The sequence below is a fragment of the Camellia sinensis genome, chromosome 12 (genome assembly GCF_055761805.1).
Source record: "Camellia sinensis isolate YWXY chromosome 12, ASM5576180v1, whole genome shotgun sequence".
Taxonomy (NCBI): domain Eukaryota; kingdom Viridiplantae; phylum Streptophyta; class Magnoliopsida; order Ericales; family Theaceae; genus Camellia; species Camellia sinensis.
Genome location: NC_138972.1, coordinates 63,700,553 through 63,724,508, shown reverse-complemented (window position 1 = coordinate 63,724,508; position 23,956 = coordinate 63,700,553). Strand labels below are relative to the sequence as shown.

Genomic DNA, 23,956 nt, shown 5'->3' with positions numbered 1-23,956 from the left:
TTACTATGGCTTAATGATGTTTGAATGGCAAACCAAGGTGCTTAATCAATTTGGATTAATGACTATTGTGTTGTCAACTATGTGAAAAACCAATTCCGATTAATAAAAGAAACAATGATTAATTAAGCCTAATCAAGATTAGCTAGGTAACTGTGATTAATTAATCATAACATAGTTAATTAAGTTAATGACCTTGATTAATTAAAGAAGATGACTCGTGGTGTAGGAAAGGGAGGATGACACCTTGATACAGCACCAATAGGAGAAAGAAGGTGAAGAAGAAACGAGAAGACGAAAAAGAAAAGAAACAAATCTATAGACGAGAAAGAGGTATATTGAAATTCTCAAATTCAATAATATGCCAAATTGCCAATATCAAAAATGTAATAGTTCAATACACATCCACCTATATATATGGGCCTAAAAGCATTATCCAATAAGAAAATAAAGAAAAATTAAAGAAACATAAAAATGGAACTAAAATCCTAATGAAATGAAATCAAAAAACTCCTAAATAATTACAAAAACCTAAATAAACTAAAATTCTAATTCAATTGGCTTCATCCACAGCCTTGTCATTCCCTATCATTTCTCATCGGCGAAAAAACATATCCCTCAGGGAGTTGTAATAATAAAAGCACTCCAACAGATGAAGCTCACATTGGCGAAACATTTCCTCAACCATGATAGCATCTGAATGGTGAATACTTCCTGAACAAGACTATATTGAGAAGCCCAATGTAAGAAAATGATGTCTTGACTCTATAGCATCAATAATCAAATAAACACAAAATGACCAAGACAAAGCAGCTAGAACAGGTGTTGGTGGTGAAAATGTAGCAACTCCAGTAGAGAAACCATCAAAAAAAACAAGAGGCTTCAAAGTGCCTCAATTGAGTAACATATCCTGTACATGTAACATTGAACAAATATTTAAATTCAATGGTAAATTAGTAAAACATGCACTTGATCCATAATCCAGAATAGAACAAACTTGTCCATTAAATGTCAACGTGAAATACTTGGAGAACAACTATGGTGCAAAGGGGTACTAGCAAAGCCCTTATGCTTAAAATGATAATAAATATCCTCAAGGTAACTATTAAAATCAAGCAAAGAGACGAGATTAACAGACTTATGAGATGATTGATTAGAAATAATGTCAGAGTAACTCTCAACATCAAGCAAGGAGATAGGAGCAATAGACTCCAAAAAAGCAGAGGATATGACAATTTCATCAGGCTCGTAATGAGATGAAGATAGGATAGACTCTGGAATGGAGGATACAATAGACTCAATTGAATTCTCATCAGCAATAGAATCAATGACTAGATCAACATTTTACACGGTTACTGATTCAACAAGTTCTTCCTTACGTGCCACAACAAACGTTGATTCAACCTTAAGCTCTAAAGTCTTGGTCACTTTAGGACATGAAAAACGTGCACACACAACATGAATATCCTATTCACCCAAATATATATATATATATATATCCTTCCAATTCAGTATGATCAGGCTAAGCATATTGATATTAATAAGAACTTTATCGATGAGAAGTTAAATTATGTAAAGAATGAAGATCAACTTGCTAACATCTTAACAAAGGGAGTATCGAGTGGAGTGTTTCGTAATATCCTTACAGAGTTGGGCACGCCTGATTTTTTTGCACTAGCTTGAAGGGGAGTGCTGGAATGTTTTTATTTTTAATACAAGGGGTATTTTTGTAGTATGCTTCATTTAAGTATAAATAATAGTTACAAGGGAGAGAACCATAATAGCATTCAATGTCTTTTACTCTTCTTCTTTATCCGTAATCTTATGTTCTACAAATTACAACAAAAAGCTATTTGCTTGATCTTTCTTTGTGTGGTATGTTTGGTTTGCTCTTACAATATGGTTAGCGCAAGCAATATGCTTTGAATTTGGGAAAATTTGACTAAGTGATTTGCATTTAAAAATTGGAATGCTAATGTGCATAATAGATGATGCACCTCACCATGTTCATACCCTAGGGGCTTTAATTGATATGGACCATAACAAGATCAAGAAAAAGCAAAATTAAAGATGCAGCAAATTTTGGAAATGTGTTGGCTTCAAGCAGAATTTGCTTGGGACCAATTGGAATTATGTGTAATCAAATTCTGCTTTATTGAAGACTTATTTTATACTGTTAGAATTTACCATCACCTACCACCACTACCACCTCACCTACTCCACTAAACCTAACCCACTACACCACTACCACCTCCACTTCACCTACACCACTACCACCTCCACTTCACCTACTACACCTATATCTCCTATATAAGGAGCCTCTCACATTTGTACTAATATATCTATCAATAATATACATCAATTTATTTTTTACATGGTATCAGAGCGAGGTTGAGAAACTAATAATTCTGCTTCACCGGCGGGCGGCAGCCTCGCCTTGGCCGCCCGCCGGACCTCTACACATACCTTCACTCCGCTGCCACAAATTCCATAACTGAACTGAACTCTTGTCAATCTCCGGCCACACCTCCTGTGGTGTCCGCTCCGCCGGTTTCAGCTACACCACACCTCCCGTCTCCCTCTCTCTTTCACACACAATCAATCACACATATTTCCAACTGTGTATGTATAGGTGACGAACTGTGTATGGCGCCCAAGGAGAAATTGGACGGCGGAGCTGTGAAGGCCACCGCCACCGCCGCCGCGATCGGCAAAGAGGCGCATTTTAGAGGCGTACGGAAGAGGCCGTGGGGCCGCTACGCTGCCGAGATCAGAGATCCCGCGCGCAAGAGCCGCGTCTGGTTGGGGACCTTCGATACGGCGGAGGAGGCGGCCAAAGCCTACGACACCGCCGCCAGAGAGTTTCGCGGTGCTAAGGCCAAAACTAATTTTTCCTCAACCGGAAGAGAATAATAATGTGAAGATCAATGAAATCAAGAAAGTGAATTGTAATCGGAGTCCGAGTGAGAGCAGTACCGTCGAGTCTTCGAGTCGCGAAGGCTTCTCTCCGGCGCGGATGGTCGATTCGTCGCCTCCGCTCGTTCTCAGTCTCTCTCACGGCTGCGGATTTACCGGATTCGGCACCGCCGCCTCTAGGTTTCCGTTCCAGCAACCTCAGTTTCATGCTTCTCCGCCGATCGGAGTTTTACCTACGGCCGCGAATCAACTCTTCTATTTTGACGTGATTTTGCGGTCAGGGAGGATGAATCAGGACTTTCTTCGAGATCTCCTCTGCGACAATATTAATCTCTATCCCAGTCTTCCTCCTTGGCTCCCCTATTTACAGGACCAAAATTCCTCATGGAAGCCCTATTACAACCATATTCAAGATTTTTGGCTGCAGCAATTTACAACAGTTGCACGTCTAGGAATTGCAGCAACACTGTTGAGAGCATGAGCACATTTGTAAAGATGCTTATCACGAGGCATTAAAGAAAGTATACCATGAGCAGAACCTAAAGAAGATAGCTGTCACCAAACACTTTACAGCCATTCTCTCTCTCAATTCGGAGAACAAATTTTCTCTCTCTTTACTTTTTCTCTCACCCACGTTGCCTCCATTTCTTTATTTTATTTTATTTTTATTTTTATTTTTTTTTATTTATTTATTAAAAAAAAAAAAAAAAAAAAAACCAACACCATTGCTGTTTTTCACAACGCCGTGTGATAAAGATTTGCACACCAAACCTTCCCTTCTTTTATTCATCTGAGGGATCAACCCCAATCACACTTACAAAAAAAAAAAAAAAAACCACTCCCACAGTGGGATTTTTCTTTTTCCTTCTCTACTCTACTGCAGGTCTCTTCTTCTTGCCTCCGTCCTGGGCGGTCCTTGACGGTGCTACCTCTGTGCTTCCCACTCCACTGGGCACGATCACTACTCCCTGCTCCTCCACTGCAGCATACGGCGGACCTCCAAATCGGAACATCACAGTGGCCTTCCGCTTCAGCTCCTTGTTTTCTGCCTTTAGCACACTCATCTCTGCTCGCGCATCCTTATACATGCGTTGGAGCAGAGCCAGATGGGAGTTTAACTGTTGCACCTCATTTGTCCTGCTCTGCAGCCGGTGCGACAAGTTTGTGACCGCCGTCATGCTTTCCACACATAACTTCAAAGTATACTGATTGGCCTCCACATCCGACTGCACTGCCATTCTTTGCTCCACCGACCGCATCGGAAAGTTCAACGGAGCAAACTCCGGGGCGCTTGGTTGAGGTTCCAGTGCCACCGCACCAGTTCTCTCTCTTGTTGACTCGTTGAGGTCGGGAAAGAGAGTGAGCAGACTCCGGGAAGATGAAGCCATTTTCTGGGCCACAGAGTGTTACAGAGTATCTCTCTCAGAAATCTCTCTCAGACAACAGAGTATTACAGAATATCTCTCTCAGAAATCTCTCTCAGAATATCTCTCGCAAGTTTTTTTGTCTCCGCCTCTGCCTCAGCCTTAGCCTCCGCTTATAAAGACCATGACGACGGGGCAGCCACGCGTATCACGCGCCACTTGACGCCAAACGACAAACGGGCACGCCAACCAAGACACTCACGTGCCTCGCCATCATGTCCGGCACACCTTTTGATAAATTGGGCACGCCTTTTGATGGCACGCCTTTTGAAAAATTGGGCGCACCTTTTGAGGGTGCGATTTTATTTAAGGGTCCGACAAGACTCTGTAAACTGTCCCGACATTGATTCCGGTTAGCTCCTTCATGGGTCCGACAAGACTCTGTAAACTGTCTCGACATTGATTCCGGTTAGCTCCTTTATGGGTCCGACAAGACTCTGTAAACTGTCCCGACATTAATTCCGGTTAGCTCCTTTATGGGTCCGACAAGACTCTGTAAACTGTCCCGACATTGATTCCGGTTAGCTCCTTCATGGGTCCGACAAGACTCTGTAAACTGTCCCGACATTGATTCCGGTTAGTTTCTACAAGGGTCCAGCAAGACTCCGTAAACTGTCACAACAACTGTCACAACATTGTCTGCTACAACGGTCCGACATGACCCCATAAACTGTCTTCTACAACGGTCCGACATGACCCCATAAACTGTCATCTACAACGTTATGACACCACCATACAGTGTCCTCTACAACGTTATGACACCACCATACAGTGTCTTCACCAACGGTCTGACACGACCATACAGTGTCTCCTATCCTTTTTTTATGTATTTTCTTGTTTTGTTCCTCTCTTCAAACTCAAGTTGGTTAGTTTCTATCCTCCTTGAGTTTGCGGGGGGCTGTTAGAATTTACCATCACCTACCACCACTACCACCTCACCTACTCCACTAAACCTAACCCACTACACCACTACCACCTCCACTTCACCTACACCACTACCACCTCCACTTCACCTACTACACCTATATCTCCTATATAAGGAGCCTCTCACATTTGTACTAATATATCTATCAATAATATACATCAATTTATTTTTTACAGGTTAGGTATTAAATTAGAATATAAATGTGTTGGTTGTGGATTATTTGAGCTTATATAGGTCTAAAATGGTTTGAGACAGCCTATTTTTAGCATACCTCTTCAAGATTGGGAAGCAGAAGGCGTGGAGGAGTTTCTTGGCTTACTTAATGGCATGACTATCACTCCACCCAGACAGGACAGTTAGAAGTGGAAGAATAGATATGAGTTCTTCTCTGTAATACCTTACTTCTCATTGATTTCTGGAGGATCTAGAGAACATTTGCCATCAATTTGGAAGACAGGAGCTCCTTCAAAGGTGGCTTTTAGCAGCCTTGAATTATATCTCAACGGTGGACAATCTGATAAAGCGGGGATATAAAATGACCAATAGGTGCTGCTGTTGCTGAATGTACTGTATAGCGGAAGAGATAGGGGATTATCTTCTCATACACTGTCCTGTGGCAAATGAGCTTCGGGATTCACCTTTTCCACCTTTAGGGTGCCAAGCTCGATCAAGGAGGTGATGGAATGTTGGGGTAGTGGATGCAGTTGGAAGTCCAAAAAGAAAACTTGGATGGTGGCCCCGCTCTGTATAATGTGAAGCTTGGAGAGAGGGAAATAGATGCATTTTTTAGGAGACAATTCTTGGGATCTAGAAGCACAAGATGGGTCTTTTACATACATACATTTTATTTTTGGAATCAAGCATTATTCTGTGAATCCTCTCTCCTTTAGATTTCATTTCTGAACTCAATTTTTTTGTTGAGCATTGGTTTGGGATGTTCTAAATAAGTACACTTTTTGACTTTTTATAATAAAAAAAAAATGTGTAGAAAAGTAGAGAAAGTAGGTAAAAAAGTAGAGAGGAGATGTTGATTGATGTGACTCAAATAAGTGTATGTATGCAAAACAAGTGCACTTTTTTAGTGCATGCCAAACACCTACTTGGTGCACCCATGGGTGTTTTTTATTGGGACAATTGCAAAAAAAATGGTATTTTGTATTGATACCATTTTTCTGCAATTGTCCCTTTTTATTCAAGTAATACAATTTTGTCTTTATTTTTATTTTAAATATATTAATTAGTGGTTTTTTTTATATGTATTACAGTATTTTATAGGTGTGGGGTATTTTGGTGATTTGTAGAATTTCTGGAATGGGTTGTACAAGGTCACCCATGGGTCATCATGTGGGTCAAGTTATGTAATTGAGTTTTTATTCATGGGTCGTGCATGGTTTTAGATAGATTTCCAAGTCAAAAGTTTTAGTTTCCAAAATAGGAAGTCCAAGTTCTTTTAGAATCAGGAGTTCTAGTCTATATAAATTCATCCAACTTATTGATAGAGAATATGTTTTAGAGATTTTCCAAAACTTTTGACGCCTTTTTGGGATTGTATGATGCAATTCTAACTCTAGGTGTGCTGCTTAAACTGTCTCCTTCCTTCTTAATTTTCTATGTATTTTTTGGCCAGTAAAAATTCTAGAACTAGATCTGTTTCAAGCCTTTCCCAATCCTAGAAATTCTATTTCATAACCCCAATAACTTAACATCCACAACTACTCAACCCTAGTACCTTAAAGAACACAACATCCCAAGTTTCAAAGGTTCACAGTGCCCACAAAATTCCTGAATAATACCCAAGACCTCATCTTTTCATGCTCAAACCCGTACCCTTTCATTATCCATCAAACCATAAGAGCCTATACATATTTACCACCTTTTTAGCCACGTCAACTAGCAATTTCAGCCCTCCACGGCTGCATCATATTTTATTTTTGAGCTCATCGTTCACTGCTTAGTAGGAGAGTATCTCCACACTTTTTCTACATCATTAATGTATTATCTAACAGGGAGAAACAGAAACACACTTTTTCCTTTTATTCTATTTTGTTTTTTGGTTGGTTTTTGCAAAACAAATAGTTTATGAATATATATACTTGAAACTTGTGTCCTATATCACTGAATGATTTTAAAATTGAATCACTCCGATGTGTCTCATAGGTATATGAAGGATAAGTTACAGAAATAGATCTTCTATGGAGTTGTAGTATGCAGGCATGCTAATCATTGAAGGACAAATACAAACTCATGTTACAGATGACTCAGGTTCAGGGTGGGCAACATTATCCAATGCCCAATCAAAAGAAAAATCAGTCAAATAATGTGAACCAAATCCAAAGAGAGTGGTTAATGGGCATCATCTCAAGATGTTCCATCTGATACACATAGTAAACAACACAATTTTTATCAAAGAATTTATAAAAAGTTAAAAAAAAAAAAAACAAATAACAAAGAGAAAGTTTTCTACCCAAAAGTGAAAAGGGAAAAAAAAAAAGTAATATAATGAAGAAATCAACTATTTCTGATGCTTCTAAAATCACCCAGCATGCTACTCAGCATAATCTGTGAGCTTCTGTAAGACCAAAGCAAACACTGATTCTGATGCTAAAAAAATTGAAGTGGGAAATGATTTTATATATACCTTGAGCAACATCCCAGAACGTGAATGACGAGCTCTCATACGAGCCAGATGCCAAATATGTAAAAAGAGGTCAAGAAAATCACAGATTCAACCATTAATAGAATACAGAAAATGAAAGCATAGAAAAATATGGTTCATTTAGAAGTGAGAATAAATCCTCATTGTTGTATATTGTCAATTATAAAGTATATCTATGTATTTTCTTTTGCTAAAAATAAAAATAAATAAAGAAAATAAAAATAAAAATAAAAACTATCCAAATGTCAATCAACAGGGAAGCAAATAACATGATGTATCTTTCAGCACCCTACACACAGAGGAACAACCACAAAGGCCCAGTGCATGGCAAAGACAACAAAAACATCAAGGGAATCCAAAGTTTCATTACAGGACTAATGAAACTTAATCGATGAAAAAGGACTAATGGCATGCAAAAGCTGTGAGGAAAGTGATAATTATATCTCAAATTTAGTAAGTCATGTTCCTAGTACTAGATAATATGATAAAGCATAGTAAAGTTATAGAAATGAATGCCAAATGGAAACTAGTTAGGATATCTTCCATCTGGACTCCAAGAAAGTGCACTAATTTGTTCATCATCGTGACTTCAAAGAAAATCCACTAGAGTCCATCGAGTTCCAGCACCCCTAGCAATAGTGCCAGAGGTAACTCCAGATCTCACAGATGCCGCATTGCCAGGATAAGAAGCAGTCCATATACAAATTCTACCCCTGCTCAATTCAGTTATTGAAAAGATACCCAATAAGAAATAACATAGTTGTTGGTAAATCTTCTTAAAATCATAATACACAAAACATTGAGCTAATTGTACAATAAGAATGCAGAAATGTTGTGATACTTGCTTGCATGCTACAGAAAGTGTCCTCCCACCATTTGGCCTCCACTCAAGAAGCTTAACATCTCTTTGGGATTCATGGGTCAAAATGCATGGTTCCTTCCGTTCTGTTAAAAATATAAAGGTTCAATTCACTAGAATCAAAAATTATATTGAACAGACATCTAAAGGATGATGAATGAAATGCTCTTTGACAATGCAAATGGCGAAGAAAGAAGCAAGTATACCCTCATATCAGTGAAAGAAAATTACTGACCTGAATCCTCATAATCACGAATTGTAACATGATTTGGCCCAGAAATGAATGCTAAAATATGCTTATGTCGATGCCAACTCACTCCATGAAGATCAACCTCTGGCAACAATTTTACCTGCAAAATTTATAACCCAAAAAAAAGAAAAAGAAAAGGGTAAGGCCTCGGACCACTTTTTTTTTTTTCTTTTTCCGGTTTTCCTTGTCAGGCAAGTAACCACGTCCTCTAGACTTGCTCTTATTCAAATGATCCAACCATCTATTTTTTTTCCTATATTTATGCAACTCCTGTTCTTAAAACTTATACATTTCAGGAACATTATCAAGACAGTTCATGATGAGCGTTGTAGTCATGTCTAAGTTACAAGCTTGCTTACACATTGTAAAGCAGTCCACAAGAAGAGCAAATAACACCAAAATTAAGGAAGCACTAGAATTCATTATTTTCAAGCCAAACTCATTGGAAACATGCACAATAAACCTTTTAGGGTTAATAGAATAATATGATCATTTATGGTAGGTGATCTAAGCCGAAATGTTACACTTCGAGTCTCCCTAGCTTATGTTTTTAGTCTTTTAGCTTATGATATTTGATACAATAAAATGTTTTTCTTCCTCTTCAAGTTAATATCACTCCGGAAAAGAAAAGATCGCAAAAGGAGGCAAAAGGAGAGAATTCATTATTTTCAAGCCAAACTCATTGGAAACATGCACAATAAACCTTTTAGGGTTAATAGAATAATATGATCATTTATGGTAGGTGATCTAAGCCGAAATGTTACACTTCGAGGCTCCCTAGCTTATGTTTTTAGTCTTTTAGCTTATGATATTTGATACAATAAAGTGTTTTTCTTCCTCTTCAAGTTAATATCACTCCGGAAAAGAAAAGATCGCAAAAGGAGGCAAAAGGAGTGAAAATCCGTGACTGAGTGAATCCACTCGAGCGAAATTCACAATCCACACGAGCGGATTTTCCAGAATCAAGTTGGGCCTTTGAGTTGATCCGCATGAGATTTGTCACGTTTTTGCGTGCACACATTTTAGACTCAGAATTGACTAGAGGTGATAAAAAGAGGTTTTAGGCACTTGTTTTGGCATCTGAAACCCTAGAGAATACGGCTAGAAGCTAGAGAAGAAGAAAAATCATCAATCCATGGCGTTCTCTTCAACTTTCGAAGTGTTCAACCTCTCCATGAGTGGCTAAGCTTCCTTCTCAAGATTGAGATGAAACTCTAATCAAGTATCCCGTAATTTTGTATTTTGATTATAGTTTTTTTTTTTTTTTTTGAAATTAGATAATCATTGTATGATCATTTTTAGATACGTTATTCAAATAATCTTTTCATTCGATTTATGTATTCAATTTCTGTGATTGAGAATGCATGATCATACAACTGTTTTACTTTCTTGTATATACAAACCCTGAGACGAGTTATGTTTAGGGGAGACGAGTCGTGCCACAATCCTAGTTTGGTGTGGACGATTCGTGCCTATGTTTTGGATATGCTCATCCTATTGGCAATGTTATCAAAGCTTGTAGCCACGATACATCATTATTATCCGGACCATTGATTTACTAGAATTGGATATTTTAATTACATGATATGAGATTAGTAGTGGATTTGGAATCCTAAGTCTCTCTCCATATTCGGATAACTCTCTTTATTTGCGCAATTAGTTTGGTTTAATCTAAATTCTCATCGGTAAAAATCAATCATCCTCTCTTCTTCAAATTAAATTAGAAATTACCAATTAAATTGATACAACTCAACCCAAGGTCCTCGTGGTACGATACCTGAACAATATATTGTTCTACTGAATTACTGTTTTGTTCAATTGTTTATTTTTTATTGAAAAAAGACTGCTCAATAGGTACTAATCTAGTTAATTTCTATATGATTTATTAAGTTTTATATACCAAGGGGGCTTGGTAATTTGTATAATTTTGTGAAAGGGATCGAGGGGTCACCCATGGGTCGTCATATGAGTCATGTAATTGGGTTTTATTTATAGATCTTAATTGGTCTTGAAAATATTTTTTTTAGAAGACAAAAGTCTAGGGTGTGTTTGGTTTATGTTTTGAGATAAATTTTCAAAAAAAAATTTGGATAGAGAGTTTAGAAAAATTTTTGGTTTGTTTGATTGTATATTTTGAAAATAGTTTTGGTGTTTGGGAGTTTGGAATGATTTGATATTTTGTTTTAGTTGAGTAAATGTGTGAGAGAAAAAATGATTGAGAAAGAGAGAGGAGAGATAAAAAGTGATTGATTGATTGATGTGTAGGAGAGAAAAAGTGATTTTGGAATTTTTTTTTTCAAAGAATTTGAACCAAACAAAATTTTTAAAATTTTTCTCAAAAATTATATCTTGAGATACAAACCAAACAAGCCCCTAGTTTCCTTTTTCAGAGTCCTAGTACTAATTGGTGAAGGAAGCCTTTATAGTGCAATATAATGCGTTTAATTCAATGGAGAACATGGTGTGGAGACTTTTGTGAAGTTTTTAAAGCTCCTCTATGAATTATGTGATGCAATTCTAACCCCAAGTGTGATACTTGAGGGATTTGGGTGTGATGCCTAGACCTTGTCTTCTTCTTTCTTCTTCTTGTTTTAATTTTTCTAAACTTCAAGCCTCTAAACTACAAACCCAGATATGTATTAACTCCCATTCAACCCCCATACATCATAGTTTCTTAACCCTAGCACCTCAGCTTACAAAAGAATATATAACAACCCAAGTTATGCACTGTTCACAGCACCCATAACAGCCCTTGAACAGCGCCAAAAATTCCATCTTTTCATGCTTACATTCTTACCCCTTTATTACTCATACAAATACCAACTTTTTAGTCATAAAAATCAATTAACATCAGCAGCTTTTCTGTTCTCATATATTAATTTTGGTTCACTACTAGTAGGAGCAAGGTTTTAAAAAGCGGCCGCAACCGTTACGTAACGGTTTTGGCGGTTACCGCCACCCGTTACGGCCGCTTTTGCAGTGTGATTGAGATTCACAGGTGTGTCGGCCGTAGCGGCTGCCGTAGCGGTGCTGTAACAGCCGTAACGGCCTGTTACGCACCGTTACGTAACGGTTCCAAACTGTTTCTTCTGAAAAAACACACAAAAAAAAAAAGCTAAAAATGGGGGAAGAGGGATAGAGAGAAGAGAGAAGAGAGAAGAGAGAAGATAAAGAGAGAAAATGGAAGAGCAAGAGATAGAGAGAGAGAAGAGGGAAGATGAAAAACATGTTATTAATTTGTTGAAACTGTAAGACCTATGCTATTCTATTCAGCTGCTATTACTAAACCATTTTATTTGTGTGTGTCTATCTATATATTATTTGAAAATAATAATAATAATAATAATAATAATAATAATAATAATAATAATAATAATAATAACAAGTGTGGTCATTATCTATTTAGCTTGGTTAAAATATGTATATATATATATATATATTTAGCCTCTTATTTATTCTCTTACTTTTGTCATTGTTTATCTTATGTATAATAGTTAGTGATTGATTTTTTGTATAATATAAAGTCATTAATTATTAAAATAAAATGTAAAAAACTCAGTTTATAGTGATTTAAAAATATGAAACATATTGCATCATACTTAAAAATTTATAAAAATTGATCAATATTTATTTTTAAGCCAATAAATATGATCATGGAAAAAAAATATGCGTATCGGTAAGTTTTTTTCAAATTGTGCAAAAAATAAAAAAATTCACGGTTCCGGTTACCGCAACCGTTACACTACGGCCTTTACACCCCGCAACCGCAACCGCGTCACCGCCACCGTTACGGCAACCGCAACCGCTTTTCAGAACCTTGAGTAGGAGAGTAAGCCCCGACTCGTCCTTTGTCAGTTTGGTAATTGAAGAGAGAGTATAGGTTTGATCCCCATACCCAAACTACGTGTACTATCTAAATGTGATTCTTAATCGATGAGAATATTTGAAAATTTTCAATGCTTTCCTGTAAACCTTTACTAGAAACTACACAAGGATAAATAATCTGCAAGCTTTTCAACTAGTTTAGATCATCAATAATCAGGGTTACTTAAGCTGTTCAATAGCCAATGCAGGACATAAAAGTGCACATTTTAAGTGCAATTCACGCTTAAGTTAAGCTTGTCTATGATTAACGCAAGAGACACAGTCAATCAACCAATTCTGAAGTGTATGTTGTTAAAACACATTAACTATCTGCATTGAGTCACCATTAATATCTTAGTAAACATAGATAAACAATAAAAAAAAACCACGCATTTCAGAATCTTATGATCATTTGAATGCTTCCACGCCTTCTTATAGTCTATTAGGCCTAAATCTTGTACTGCCAACGTAACGACACTGCAATGTCTCTCCCTCATTTCAATAAATGCTAAGGGCATCTCCACTCCAACCTAAATCAAACTTAATTTTGGGTAAAAGTCATTAAAAACAACCTCCAATCCTTTATCCAAATTTGTACCAAATTGAGTTTTACACAGATTTTTACCCAAATCAACGGAGACTCAAATGTTTCCTAAAAAATTTCAAGTCTATTTAGTGGCTCTCAAATTTACCACTTTGCTATTAATTAAGCTTTTGCTCAAATTTATGGTTAAATCTGAATTTGTCCATTGGAGTAGTCCATTACTCAAATATGAGTAAAATTTTGAGTAACAACCCAAACAATAGCAAAAGCAATTAAACAGAAAAAACAAAAACTTACATCATTCGGATGAAAAAGGCGTTTGAGGGAATTGCTAAAAATCCCCTGTAGTGCTGCTGACCAGCTGTTCCTCTGAACACTCTCATCAATTCTTCCTAGTTGTTCCGAACCCTGTTCCGGATTCGGTGATGGTAATAGATGATCGGTCCGAAAAGAAACCGCACTGAATACAATTCCCTACAATTATCCACCACATTCAATTATATATATGACCAATACAAATTATAGACACACAGACACAGAAATGCATGTGATTGAGGAGACTTACGAGAACTTTGGCGTAAGTTTCCTTAGCTCGATCGTCTGAGAGGTTCTCGGCCGTAACTGCATTTTATATACATTTGTCATACATGATACATCTAGTTTAAACACTTTTTCACAAAAATTTGAGCGCTGTGTGTGTGTGTCTATATAAGAGAGAGAGAGAGAGAGGGTTTCATACTGAAGTCTCTGTTGATTTCACAGATGGTGACTGAACCAGGTTGAGGAAACGAATACATTTTCTCAGAGAGGGAGAGAGAGTAGGGTTTCTTTCTGTTCAAATTGCTAATTAGGAAGTGGGGAAAATAATTTCTGAAGGGGAAGCTTTTGAAATTTCATATATTGGGTTTAGGGTTTAGGAGAAAATAATAACAAAATTACACAAAAAAAAAAAAAAAAAATTAAGAGGTGATTTGAGATGTTGTAGATAAGTATATTTTTGACTTTTTAGTGAAAAAAAGTAGAGAAAAAATGTGGGTTACGAAAAAAAAAAAATTTACCAAAAAATGTGTAATCAAATAGAGTGATTTTATTTTCACCGCTACTTTACCTCTTTACACCTTCTATATGAGATTTTTTGGACAATTCTACTTACACTATTACTTTATCTCTTTACACCCTCTATATGAGTTTTTTTTTTTAGAAGGCTCTATTTACACACCACTTTCCCTCTCAAGGCAAACCACTTCTAAAGACACGCCAAAAATAAATTGTAAAAATAAATATTTTTCTCATCACACACCACAAATTTTTATGTATACCCTCACTCACACACCCACCTACCCACAACAATATACACACAAAGTTCCATCTTTGCCCCCACACAGCCACACACCCTACACCCACGATACTCATCTCCTCCTCCATTCTCTATTTACACCGGTGAACACCATTGCTGAAAACACTCATCAAGACGTCGTCGGTGGTGTTGCTCAACACAGTTGGTAATAAATTGACTCGTGTAGTCAACAAGACCCCCAAATCCAACATTACTGCATTCCACAGATGCACAGTTCTGAAAAAAAAAATTAAAAAAAAATTATAATTGTTCGGCAATACAGAGTTGAATTAAATGAAAAAGTTCAACCATAGTAATCCAAACAAATTGCACTTGTTTGATTGTAGTTTGTTGAACAGATGTAAGTTATTCGATTGTAATCTGTTGAACAGATATAAGTTGTTCGATTGTAGCTTGTCGAACAATGATATATCATTCACCTCTGGTTAACCGAACAACGATTTACCACTCATAAACGAAAACGAAAACGAAAACGAAAACAACAAAAAAAATAATATTTGCATTGGTCCATTGTTTCGAATGAGAATTGTCAGACGCATCCTTCATTGAATCCAATCAAAATCTTCAATAATACTATATTTTTTATTATTTGTTGAAGGATTTTTTATTTTAGTTTTAGGGTTTTTGGATTCTTGACAGAGAAGATACGTAAGGAACAAGTTTGAAATTGATGATTTATATTATATTGATTATTGTCCTTTATGGTAAATACACAAATGAGGTGTATCATAACTTGTCCTTTATAGTCATTTCACTTAAGGTTAAAATTATAGTAAAAAATAAATTAATTAATGGTTTGCCTTGAGAGGGAGAGTGGTGTGTAAATAGAATGACCCTTTTTTTGTTTTTTTCTTCCTAATTTTATCCATGTATTAAATTTTCTTTAAGGTCAAAACACTAAAATTAAATATATTTTGTTATCTCCTTACACCTCTTGGTCTTCAATCCCTACTCCTCTTTTTCCTTTTTTAATTTTTTTTTCTTTTACACATCTCTTTTTAAAAAGTGAGAATCATAGTATTTTGATCAGTAAAGAAAGCAATGGATGAAGAAACGGTGGTGAAAAACTATCAAAAAAAGTGAATGATGAGTTTTTTTTATTTATTTGGTAGGCTTTCGTTTCGTTTTTCTGGACTGGTGTTCTACTTTCATTAAGTGGTTCGAAATTGAACAAAATAAAATAGTCCGGTATCACATTGTCGAACAAAAAATATAAGTCTGGTAACCAACTACCAAATAAAAGATACATTTTCGGTAACCCCAAACCGATTTTTTTTAATTTGTTTGACTTCTCATTACCATGTATTTTCAGTTTCATTTTTTTATATTTTTTTATTTTTCTACCTGGAAGGATTATACTTATACTCATTACAATAACGTAAGTACTGCATTATTAGTGGACTCTAGTCATGAATTCATTACAGACGAGGTTTGTTAAGTTTTTTTATAAATATGATTTTTTCTTATTTTTAATTGGTATTGAGTTTTATTAATAATTTGACGTATAAATGTATTTATTACTTTTAGTTTTTTAGTAATCGTGAAGCTTTAATTAAACAAGCTTCTGATTTTGGGAAGAAGACTGGATTTGTCATTGCTATAAAGATATCAGATGCGGAAGATAATGGCAGAAAACCAACACTTACACTTACTTGTAAAAGAAGTGGTTACAATAGGGACAACATGAAGATCAAGGGGGAACGATTGAGGTTGACAAGTTCTAAAAAATATGGATGTCTATTTCTATTAAGGGAGAAAAAAATACCTACAAATTAGCAAGACGAATTGTGATAACATGTTTGATTGATGGATGCAAACAATGACATATTTTATAGATACTTTATGGATATTCATACACTTGATGTTTTTATGAATAATTTTATGAATACTTTTTATGTATGATTTTATGGATGCGTGTATGATTTATGAATTTTTTTATAGATGCTTCAAGGAAAAAGTAAATCTTTTATTGTACAGCGACGAGGGCCTAGACAACTCTATTGTAGTTTGGCAACATGACACTAGAGTAATCTCATTTGTATAACAATGTATCACTGAACATGCATTTCACAAGTGGTCCAAAGTAATTTCTTGTTATCATCTAATTGGACGACAACATAATACTAGGAAAAAAAATTATTGTCCGGTAATATGGCACTGGAGTAATTTAAATTAATTAATGTTGTATTACCGAACAGGCCCACCACAAATTAAAAAATCATTGTTTGGAAGAAAGTATCTTTGTAAATGTATAGCAACAAAATGCTGGAGAGATCTATTTTTTTGGGCAACATAACATCGGAATAATGTAAATTGCACCGTGTTACCAAAATTAGTGGTGTAAAGAGATGAAATAGTTAATTTAGAGTTAGTTTTGGTACTATATTGGGGGTGTAATGAGAATTATATTTTTTTCAGTGGTGTAATGAGATGGAGGGTGTAAAGAGGTTAAATAGTGGTGTAAGTAGAATCACCTGATTTTTTTTTTCTTCCAATTTTATCTATGTGTGAAATTACTTTTAAGGATAGAACACTAAAAGTAATATATTTTATTATCTCCTTACACCCTTTGGTCTTCAATCCCTACTCCTCTTTTCCTTTTTCCTTTTTCCTTTCTCAACTTTTCTTTTTTCTTACACATCTCTTTTTAAAAAGTGAGAATCGCAGTGTTTTAATCATCAAAGAAAGTAATGGATGAAGAAATGACGGTGAAGAACCATCAAAAAAGTGAAGTGGTGAGTTTTCTTGTTTGTTTGGTAGGTTTTTGTTTCGATTTTCTAGGCTAGTCTTCGAGTTTTGTTCCGTGCTTCGAAATCGAACAAAATAACATAGTCCGGCATCATAATGTCGAACAAAAAATATAAGTCTAGTAGCCAACTACCGAATAAAAGATACATTTACGGTAATATAAGGCTAGATTTTTTAAATTTGTTCGGTCACTCATTACCATGTATTTTCAGTTTTTTTTTATTATATATTTTTATATTTTTTTGCTTGGAAGCATTATATTTATACTCATTGCAACAACGCAAGTACTGCATTATTAGTGGACTCCAATCATGAATTCATTACATACGAGATTTGTTAAGTTTCTTTATGAATACGATTTTTTCTTATTTTTAATTTGTATTGAGTTTTATTAATAATTTGACGTATAAATGTATTTATTATGTTTAGATTTTTAGTAGTCGTCAAGCATTAATTAAATGGGCTTTTGATGTTGGGAAGAATACTGGATTTGTCATTGTTACAAAGACATCAGATACAGGAGGTAATGGCAGAAAACCAAAACTTACCCTTGCTTGTGAAATAAGTGGTTACTATAGAGACAACAAGAAGATCAAGGGGGAACGATTGAGGTTGACAGGTTCTAAAAAATGTGGATGTCCATTTTTATTAAGGGGGAAAAATTGCCTACAAATGATTAGTGGATGTTGCATGTCTTATGCGGAGTGCACAATCATCCGTCTGCTGAACATCTTGAAGGGCACTCATTTGCTGGCAGATTATCTAAGGAGGAAACATCCTTATTAGTTAACATGTCAAAGAGTATGGTGCAACTAAAAGAGATATTGGTTACATTGAAACGAATGGATGCCTATAATGCGACAACAATGAAGACAATCTACAACGCACGCCATCGACATCGAGTAATATTGAGGGTGGGAAGATCACAGATGCAACAACTATTAGGGCAATTGCCGATTCAAAATTATGTTGAGTGGCATCGATGTGATGATAGAGAGACGGTGACTAACTTGTTTTGGGCACACCCGGTTAGTTTGGAGTTGTTACGTGTATTTCTACATATCTTGATTATGGATTGCACATACAAAACTAATATGTATCGACTCCCTCTCTTAGAGATTATTGGGGTAACATCAACGGACTTGACATTTTCAGTTGCTTTTGCTTATCTTGGTCATGAACGGGAGGATAACTATACATAGGCTTTAGGCGTATTGCGTACTATTATGGAGAATATTGCTTTTCCAAAAGTCATTATTACGAATAGAGAGTTGGCTTTGATGAAAGCCATCTCAAAAGTTCTACCTATGGCCACTAATCTTTTATATAGATGGCAACTTGACATTTTCAATTGCTTTTGCTTATCATGGTCATGAACAGAAGGACAACTATACATGGGCTTTAGGCGTATTACGTACTATTATGGAGAATATTGCTTTTCCAAAAGTCATTATTACGCATATAGAGTTGGCTTTGATGAAAGCCATCTTAAAAGTTCTACCTATGGCCACTAATCTTTTATATAGACGGCATATTAGCAAGAATGTTCTGATAAAGTGCAAGAAGGTTTTTGAGACGAAAAATAAATGGGATAAGTTCATGCATAGTTAGAATGCTTTGGTATTGGTTAGAACAGAAACATAATTCAATGAACAATTTTCCAATTTCAAGATCAAATTTAGTATGTATCCTGAAGCTATTAAGTATGTTACTACCGATTGGTTAGAGCCATACAAGGAAAATTTTGTTGCAACTTGGACAGACAGTACTATGCATTTCAAAAATACTACTACAAATAGGTGAATTTTGCTCATTACATTTATGAATTGCTATAATTTTTTGAATTTTATATTAAATGCCAAAATATACATACTTGTAGGGCGGAGAGCTCTCATGCTAAATTGAAGAGGCAACTTGGATCAAGTAAAGGCAGTTTTGAGACATCTTGAACCAAAATACACAATTTGTTAGAGTTACAGCATGCAGACATTAAAGCCTCATTTCAAAAGAGTTTGATTGTAGTCCAACACAACTACACACCTACTGAGTTCACTGAGTTACGTGATTTTATTTCAATTTGTAGTTTGGACAAAATATTGGTAGAGTCAAAGAGATTGAATAGTGTGGGAATATATATTGTTGCATGTGGTTGCATTTTGTGACGTACACATGGATTGCCATATGCACATGAAATAACTGAGTATTTTCAACAAGGTCGATCGATTCCCCTCTCTTGTGCAATCCTCATTGGAGGAAGTTAGATATACTTCCAGTTTCAAAAAGTGCTTTTGTGGAGTTAGATTGCAAAACAGAGATTGATTTTTTTATTGAGAAATTCCAAACGATTGATGAGACGCAACATGTGATCTTTCTGAAAAAGTTGAGGGAGTTAATTAGTCCAGTTAGTACATTTTTGGTGAAACCTAAACTCAAGACTGATACGCGAGGTAGGGGCTGAGGTTGCGGCCGTGGTCAATTCAAAATCGATACATCTACTAAACGTGACCCATCTGCGTTTGAGTTTGTACTATATGGGAAAGATAGTTATTCACAAGGTGTTACCATCTAAACTGCACCAGTTCGTAAGCAAGTGCAACGGAAGAAGGCAAAAAATATGTACAAAATATATTTTAATAGTTGTTCAGCCTCATTTTAATTATTTCATATATCCATTGGTGTATATTTGTGATGTAGGTCTGTATGATACAGTTAACAAATCGTATCTGAGAGGCTAATTTGTGTAGCCAAATTGGGCCGAGCTAGGTTGGAGTGGCGGTCAAAGATGTTTTTAGGACCTAGTTACGGGACCTAGCTACGGGACCAAGTTATTGGACCTAGCTACGCGGCCTAGCTATGAGACCTAGCCACGGGACCTAGCTGCGGGACTTAGCTACTTCCTAGTAGCGGTCAACGCTATGGCTGAGCTACTAAGCAAGGTAGTCAAACGGAGAGAAGAGCCAAAGTAACTTGGTTGACCGCAATGTTAGCCGAGGTAAAGATATCAGCCGAGGTAAAGGGGTCAGCCGAGGTAAAGGTGTCAGCCGCGGTAAAAAGAGCTTAGCAAGTGGATCGCAAGTGTTAGCTCGGTCCAAGTGTAATAACGGTCACCGCGGTCGTAGCACGCCATAGTTAGCTTGGTCGTAGTATTTGGAGCCAAGGTATGATGGCTTCTCATGGTGGACCTCGCTTTGGTTAGCACGGTCTTAGCGCGCCATAGTTAGTTCGGTCCAAGTATGAAAAGGGATTGGCAAGTGTTACCACGGCCCAAGTGTGATTAAAGTCACCAGACGGAGTAAAGGTAGTTATCTCGGTCATAGTATTCAGAACTAAGGTATTTGGGCTTCTTGCGGTGGACCTAGCTATCGTTAGCTTGGTCGGGGATTTACTACGGTTAGCACGGTAGTAAGTAAACACCACAGTTGGAGTATGTCAAACAGAGGTACACGCAGTGAAAGGAAGAACCAAGCTAGCTGGAGCTCGGTCTAGTTTGCGGCTTTAGCATGGTCATGTTAGCTCGGTCGTATTGACATCCAACCGTGGTAAAACCATCTCACTTGGTTTAAGCAGTGAGGGTGCTGTTGAAGGATAAGCATTATCTTTTAGGAATGTGATTCCTAGGAGGACTCTACATGGAGGAGTAAGAGTCCTACTTGGATTGTGCCACGCGGAACCTATAAAAGCTCATAACATCACCTATGGAGAGGTAACACAACTTTGATTCTCGAATACACAGAGCTTTTGTCTATTTGTCTATTTTGCTGACTTAGGCATCGGAGAGGTATCCGGCACACACCCGCTGGCTAGCTCACGTTTGTATTTTCAGGGAGTAAAGCGACGTCGTACGAAGGAGCGTAGACTTGATCAACAGGATTATACGAGAAGGTTTATTTCTTTCCCGTACAATTTGCGCCGTCTATAGGAATACCAGACAAAGAACAAAACCTCTTGATCAAGTTTCCCTCGCTAATTGAATGGCGCACAACGAAGATTTACCGCAGTCCGCCATTGACGGACAAACCCCAGAGGGGGGTGGGAGGCGTGAAGGGTTGCCCGCTATCCCTCCTATGGTGAACTTAGAGCCCCAGCGACAGAATCCCCGGAGGGATACAAGAGGGAGGCAGAACAATAGCTCCCGTCGCTCTCGCTCACAAAGTCCTGAAAGGCAAAGGCGAAGAATCGACCCTCAAGCTCTGGAGGATCGTGTAAAAGAGCAAGATGAACTGATAAGGAAGATGACGGCGGACATGGAGGCCATGAAGCGCCAGATCAAGGGAAAAAGAGGTGGCGACGAGAGAGGGGCGCAAAGGCAATGCACCGCTCGCCACTCTGAAGATCGTGGTAGGCATATCACGCCATCGCAAGCAGAGAGTAGAAGCCTCAGGACAGGCGACACTCAATCAAGGACTTCTAGAACTTGTTACTCCAGGTCTGAGAGAACGAGATCATTAAGGTCTTACACAAAGGGAAGTACCTATCGGCCCTCACACACACACCATACATCATCCAGGCAAACGGAGTTACCTAGATCGTCCGAATTACGGACTGTGCTTGAAGAAAAAGTGTGACAGAAGGAGGATGCTAGGACACGCGACCCACACAGAGTTTCAGCCCTTCAGCGATTGGCTCCTCGGATGCACGGAAGCGTCGAGGTTGGGATGCCAATACTGCACCTTGCCTACAAACCAACAGATAAAGCATTGGCAAGACTCCATAGCTCGTCGTTTGTTCCGGCAATTGAGAACGTACCATTACCCTCAGGCTTCATCCAGCCTAAATTTACTACATACGAAGGGAAGATAGACCCTTACATGCACCTAAGTCACTTTCGTCAGGTTATGGCAGTATACCGACGGAACGAAGCTTTAATGTGCATCCTCTTCCCATCAAGCCTTGGTGACCTAGGCTTGACTTGGTTCGAAAAACTTCCAGAAGGCAACATAGCCTCCTGGGCGCAATTGGCGGAGGCATTCGTGACTAGGTTCAGAACGAACCCCAAAACCCCGGTGGAAATTGATCAACTGCTCTCCATCGATATGGGCGAAAAAGAGTCATTAAAATCCTACAATAGCCGCTACTGGGAGACCTTCAACCAGATTGGGGACTGCCCCACCAATCTCGCTATCGCACAGTACAAAAGAGGCCTTCCAGTCGGGAATAGACTAAGGGACTCAATCACTATGACACCGCCTCTCTCGATGGAGGCCTTAATGGAGAGAGTGCACCAACACATTCGAGTAGAAGAAGATGGCGCCCGTGCTAAAGCAAAGTCTAACACGACCGCAGTACCAGATAAAAAGACTGCGACAAAGGTTAACGCGGTAGAATGTGTAAACAAAAACGGACGAGGCAGGCGGGACAACGGAGAAGACCAGGATAAAAGATGGTTGAGAGTCCGCACTGCCATTACCACGGTATTCAAAAAGCCAATCTACCGGATTCTAAGCGAGATACGCGATGAACCTTTCGTCAAATGGCCTGCCAAGCTAGGAGAGGCTCAAAAGTACTACGACGAAAGATCACGGTGCACCTTCCATAAAGAAAAAGGGCACCGCACTGAAAATTGTACACCATTGAGACAACATTTAGAGGAGTTGGTGGCGGCTGATCACCTGGACAAATACATTGAAGGAGGGGCGCAGCCAGCCCCTAGAATGATAACCACCCGAACGGAATGCCAATCGACGCCCCACCTCAAGGCGTGATAAACGTAATACATGGAGTATTCGAACTTGAGCGAGTATGTGAGCTCAGGGGGATGATCAAAAAGGCTAAGCACTTAAGGGAGGTACTAAGTGCACAACCTACCATAGAAAAGGGGAGAACAGAACCCACAAATGTCATATCTTTTTCGGACAAAGACTTAGCAAGGATATACTGCCCTCACAATGATGCACTGGTCATCACTCTACGCGTCAAGAATTTCGACATCAAACGGATTTTGATCGACCAAGGAAGCTCATGTGAGATAATGTATTACGAAACCTTCAAACAATTGAAACTAGAGGACAAAGCCTTGGCACCTGCAGCATCTCCCCTGATCAGATTCAACTCAATACCAGAGTGGCCAGTGGGCAAGATAATCCTCCCAGTTAAGGCAGGAACCATGACAAAACAAGTGGAATTCTGGCTATTGAAAGTCTCTTCCTCTTACAATATAATATTGTGAAGGACATGGTTGCACGCCATTCGATCGGTAGCTTCAACCTACCATCAAGTATTGCGGTTCCCCAACGAAGTCGGGGTAATTTAAGAGGTCTTTGGAGACCAAATTATGTCCAAACAATGCTTCGTCACAGCAAATGGAAGCCACGCTGCCAAAGGATATGTATAGTTAGTGGAAGAACTCGAGAGCAAGGGGCTGTTCACAGATGTTGGCAAGGCAGCTGAATAAAAAGCAATTTAAGATTGGAGATTGG

At 37.7% G+C, this 23,956-nt stretch overlaps 1 protein-coding gene and 2 pseudogenes across 2 annotated transcripts in view; 2 read left to right on the top strand and 1 right to left on the bottom strand.

Moving 5' to 3' along the window:
* LOC114294276 (aladin-like) overlaps nt 1-14,334 on the bottom strand; it is a 42,591-nt pseudogene extending 28,257 nt beyond the window's left edge. The window contains exons 1-7 of the transcript XR_014346503.1: nt 14,175-14,334; nt 14,001-14,056; nt 13,733-13,909; nt 9,013-9,127; nt 8,764-8,863; nt 8,458-8,631; nt 7,901-7,959 (exon numbers count right to left, since the gene is read on the bottom strand). The product of XR_014346503.1 is annotated as an aladin-like (transcript). The remainder of the gene's footprint in view (nt 1-7,900; nt 7,960-8,457; nt 8,632-8,763; nt 8,864-9,012; nt 9,128-13,732; nt 13,910-14,000; nt 14,057-14,174) is intronic.
* Nucleotides 2,496-3,540, top strand: LOC145804537 (ethylene-responsive transcription factor 4-like; annotated as a pseudogene).
* Nucleotides 14,335-17,482: 3,148 nt separating the features above from the next.
* LOC145803628 (PKS-NRPS hybrid synthetase cheA-like) lies at nt 17,483-18,742 on the top strand. Its single transcript, XM_082896944.1, has 3 exons — nt 17,483-17,527; nt 17,970-18,159; nt 18,246-18,742. The coding sequence occupies exons 1-3, from the start codon at nt 17,483-17,485 to the stop codon at nt 18,740-18,742; spliced, it is 732 nt and encodes a 243-aa protein (XP_082753070.1).
* The last annotated feature ends 5,214 nt before the right edge of the window (nt 18,743-23,956 follow it).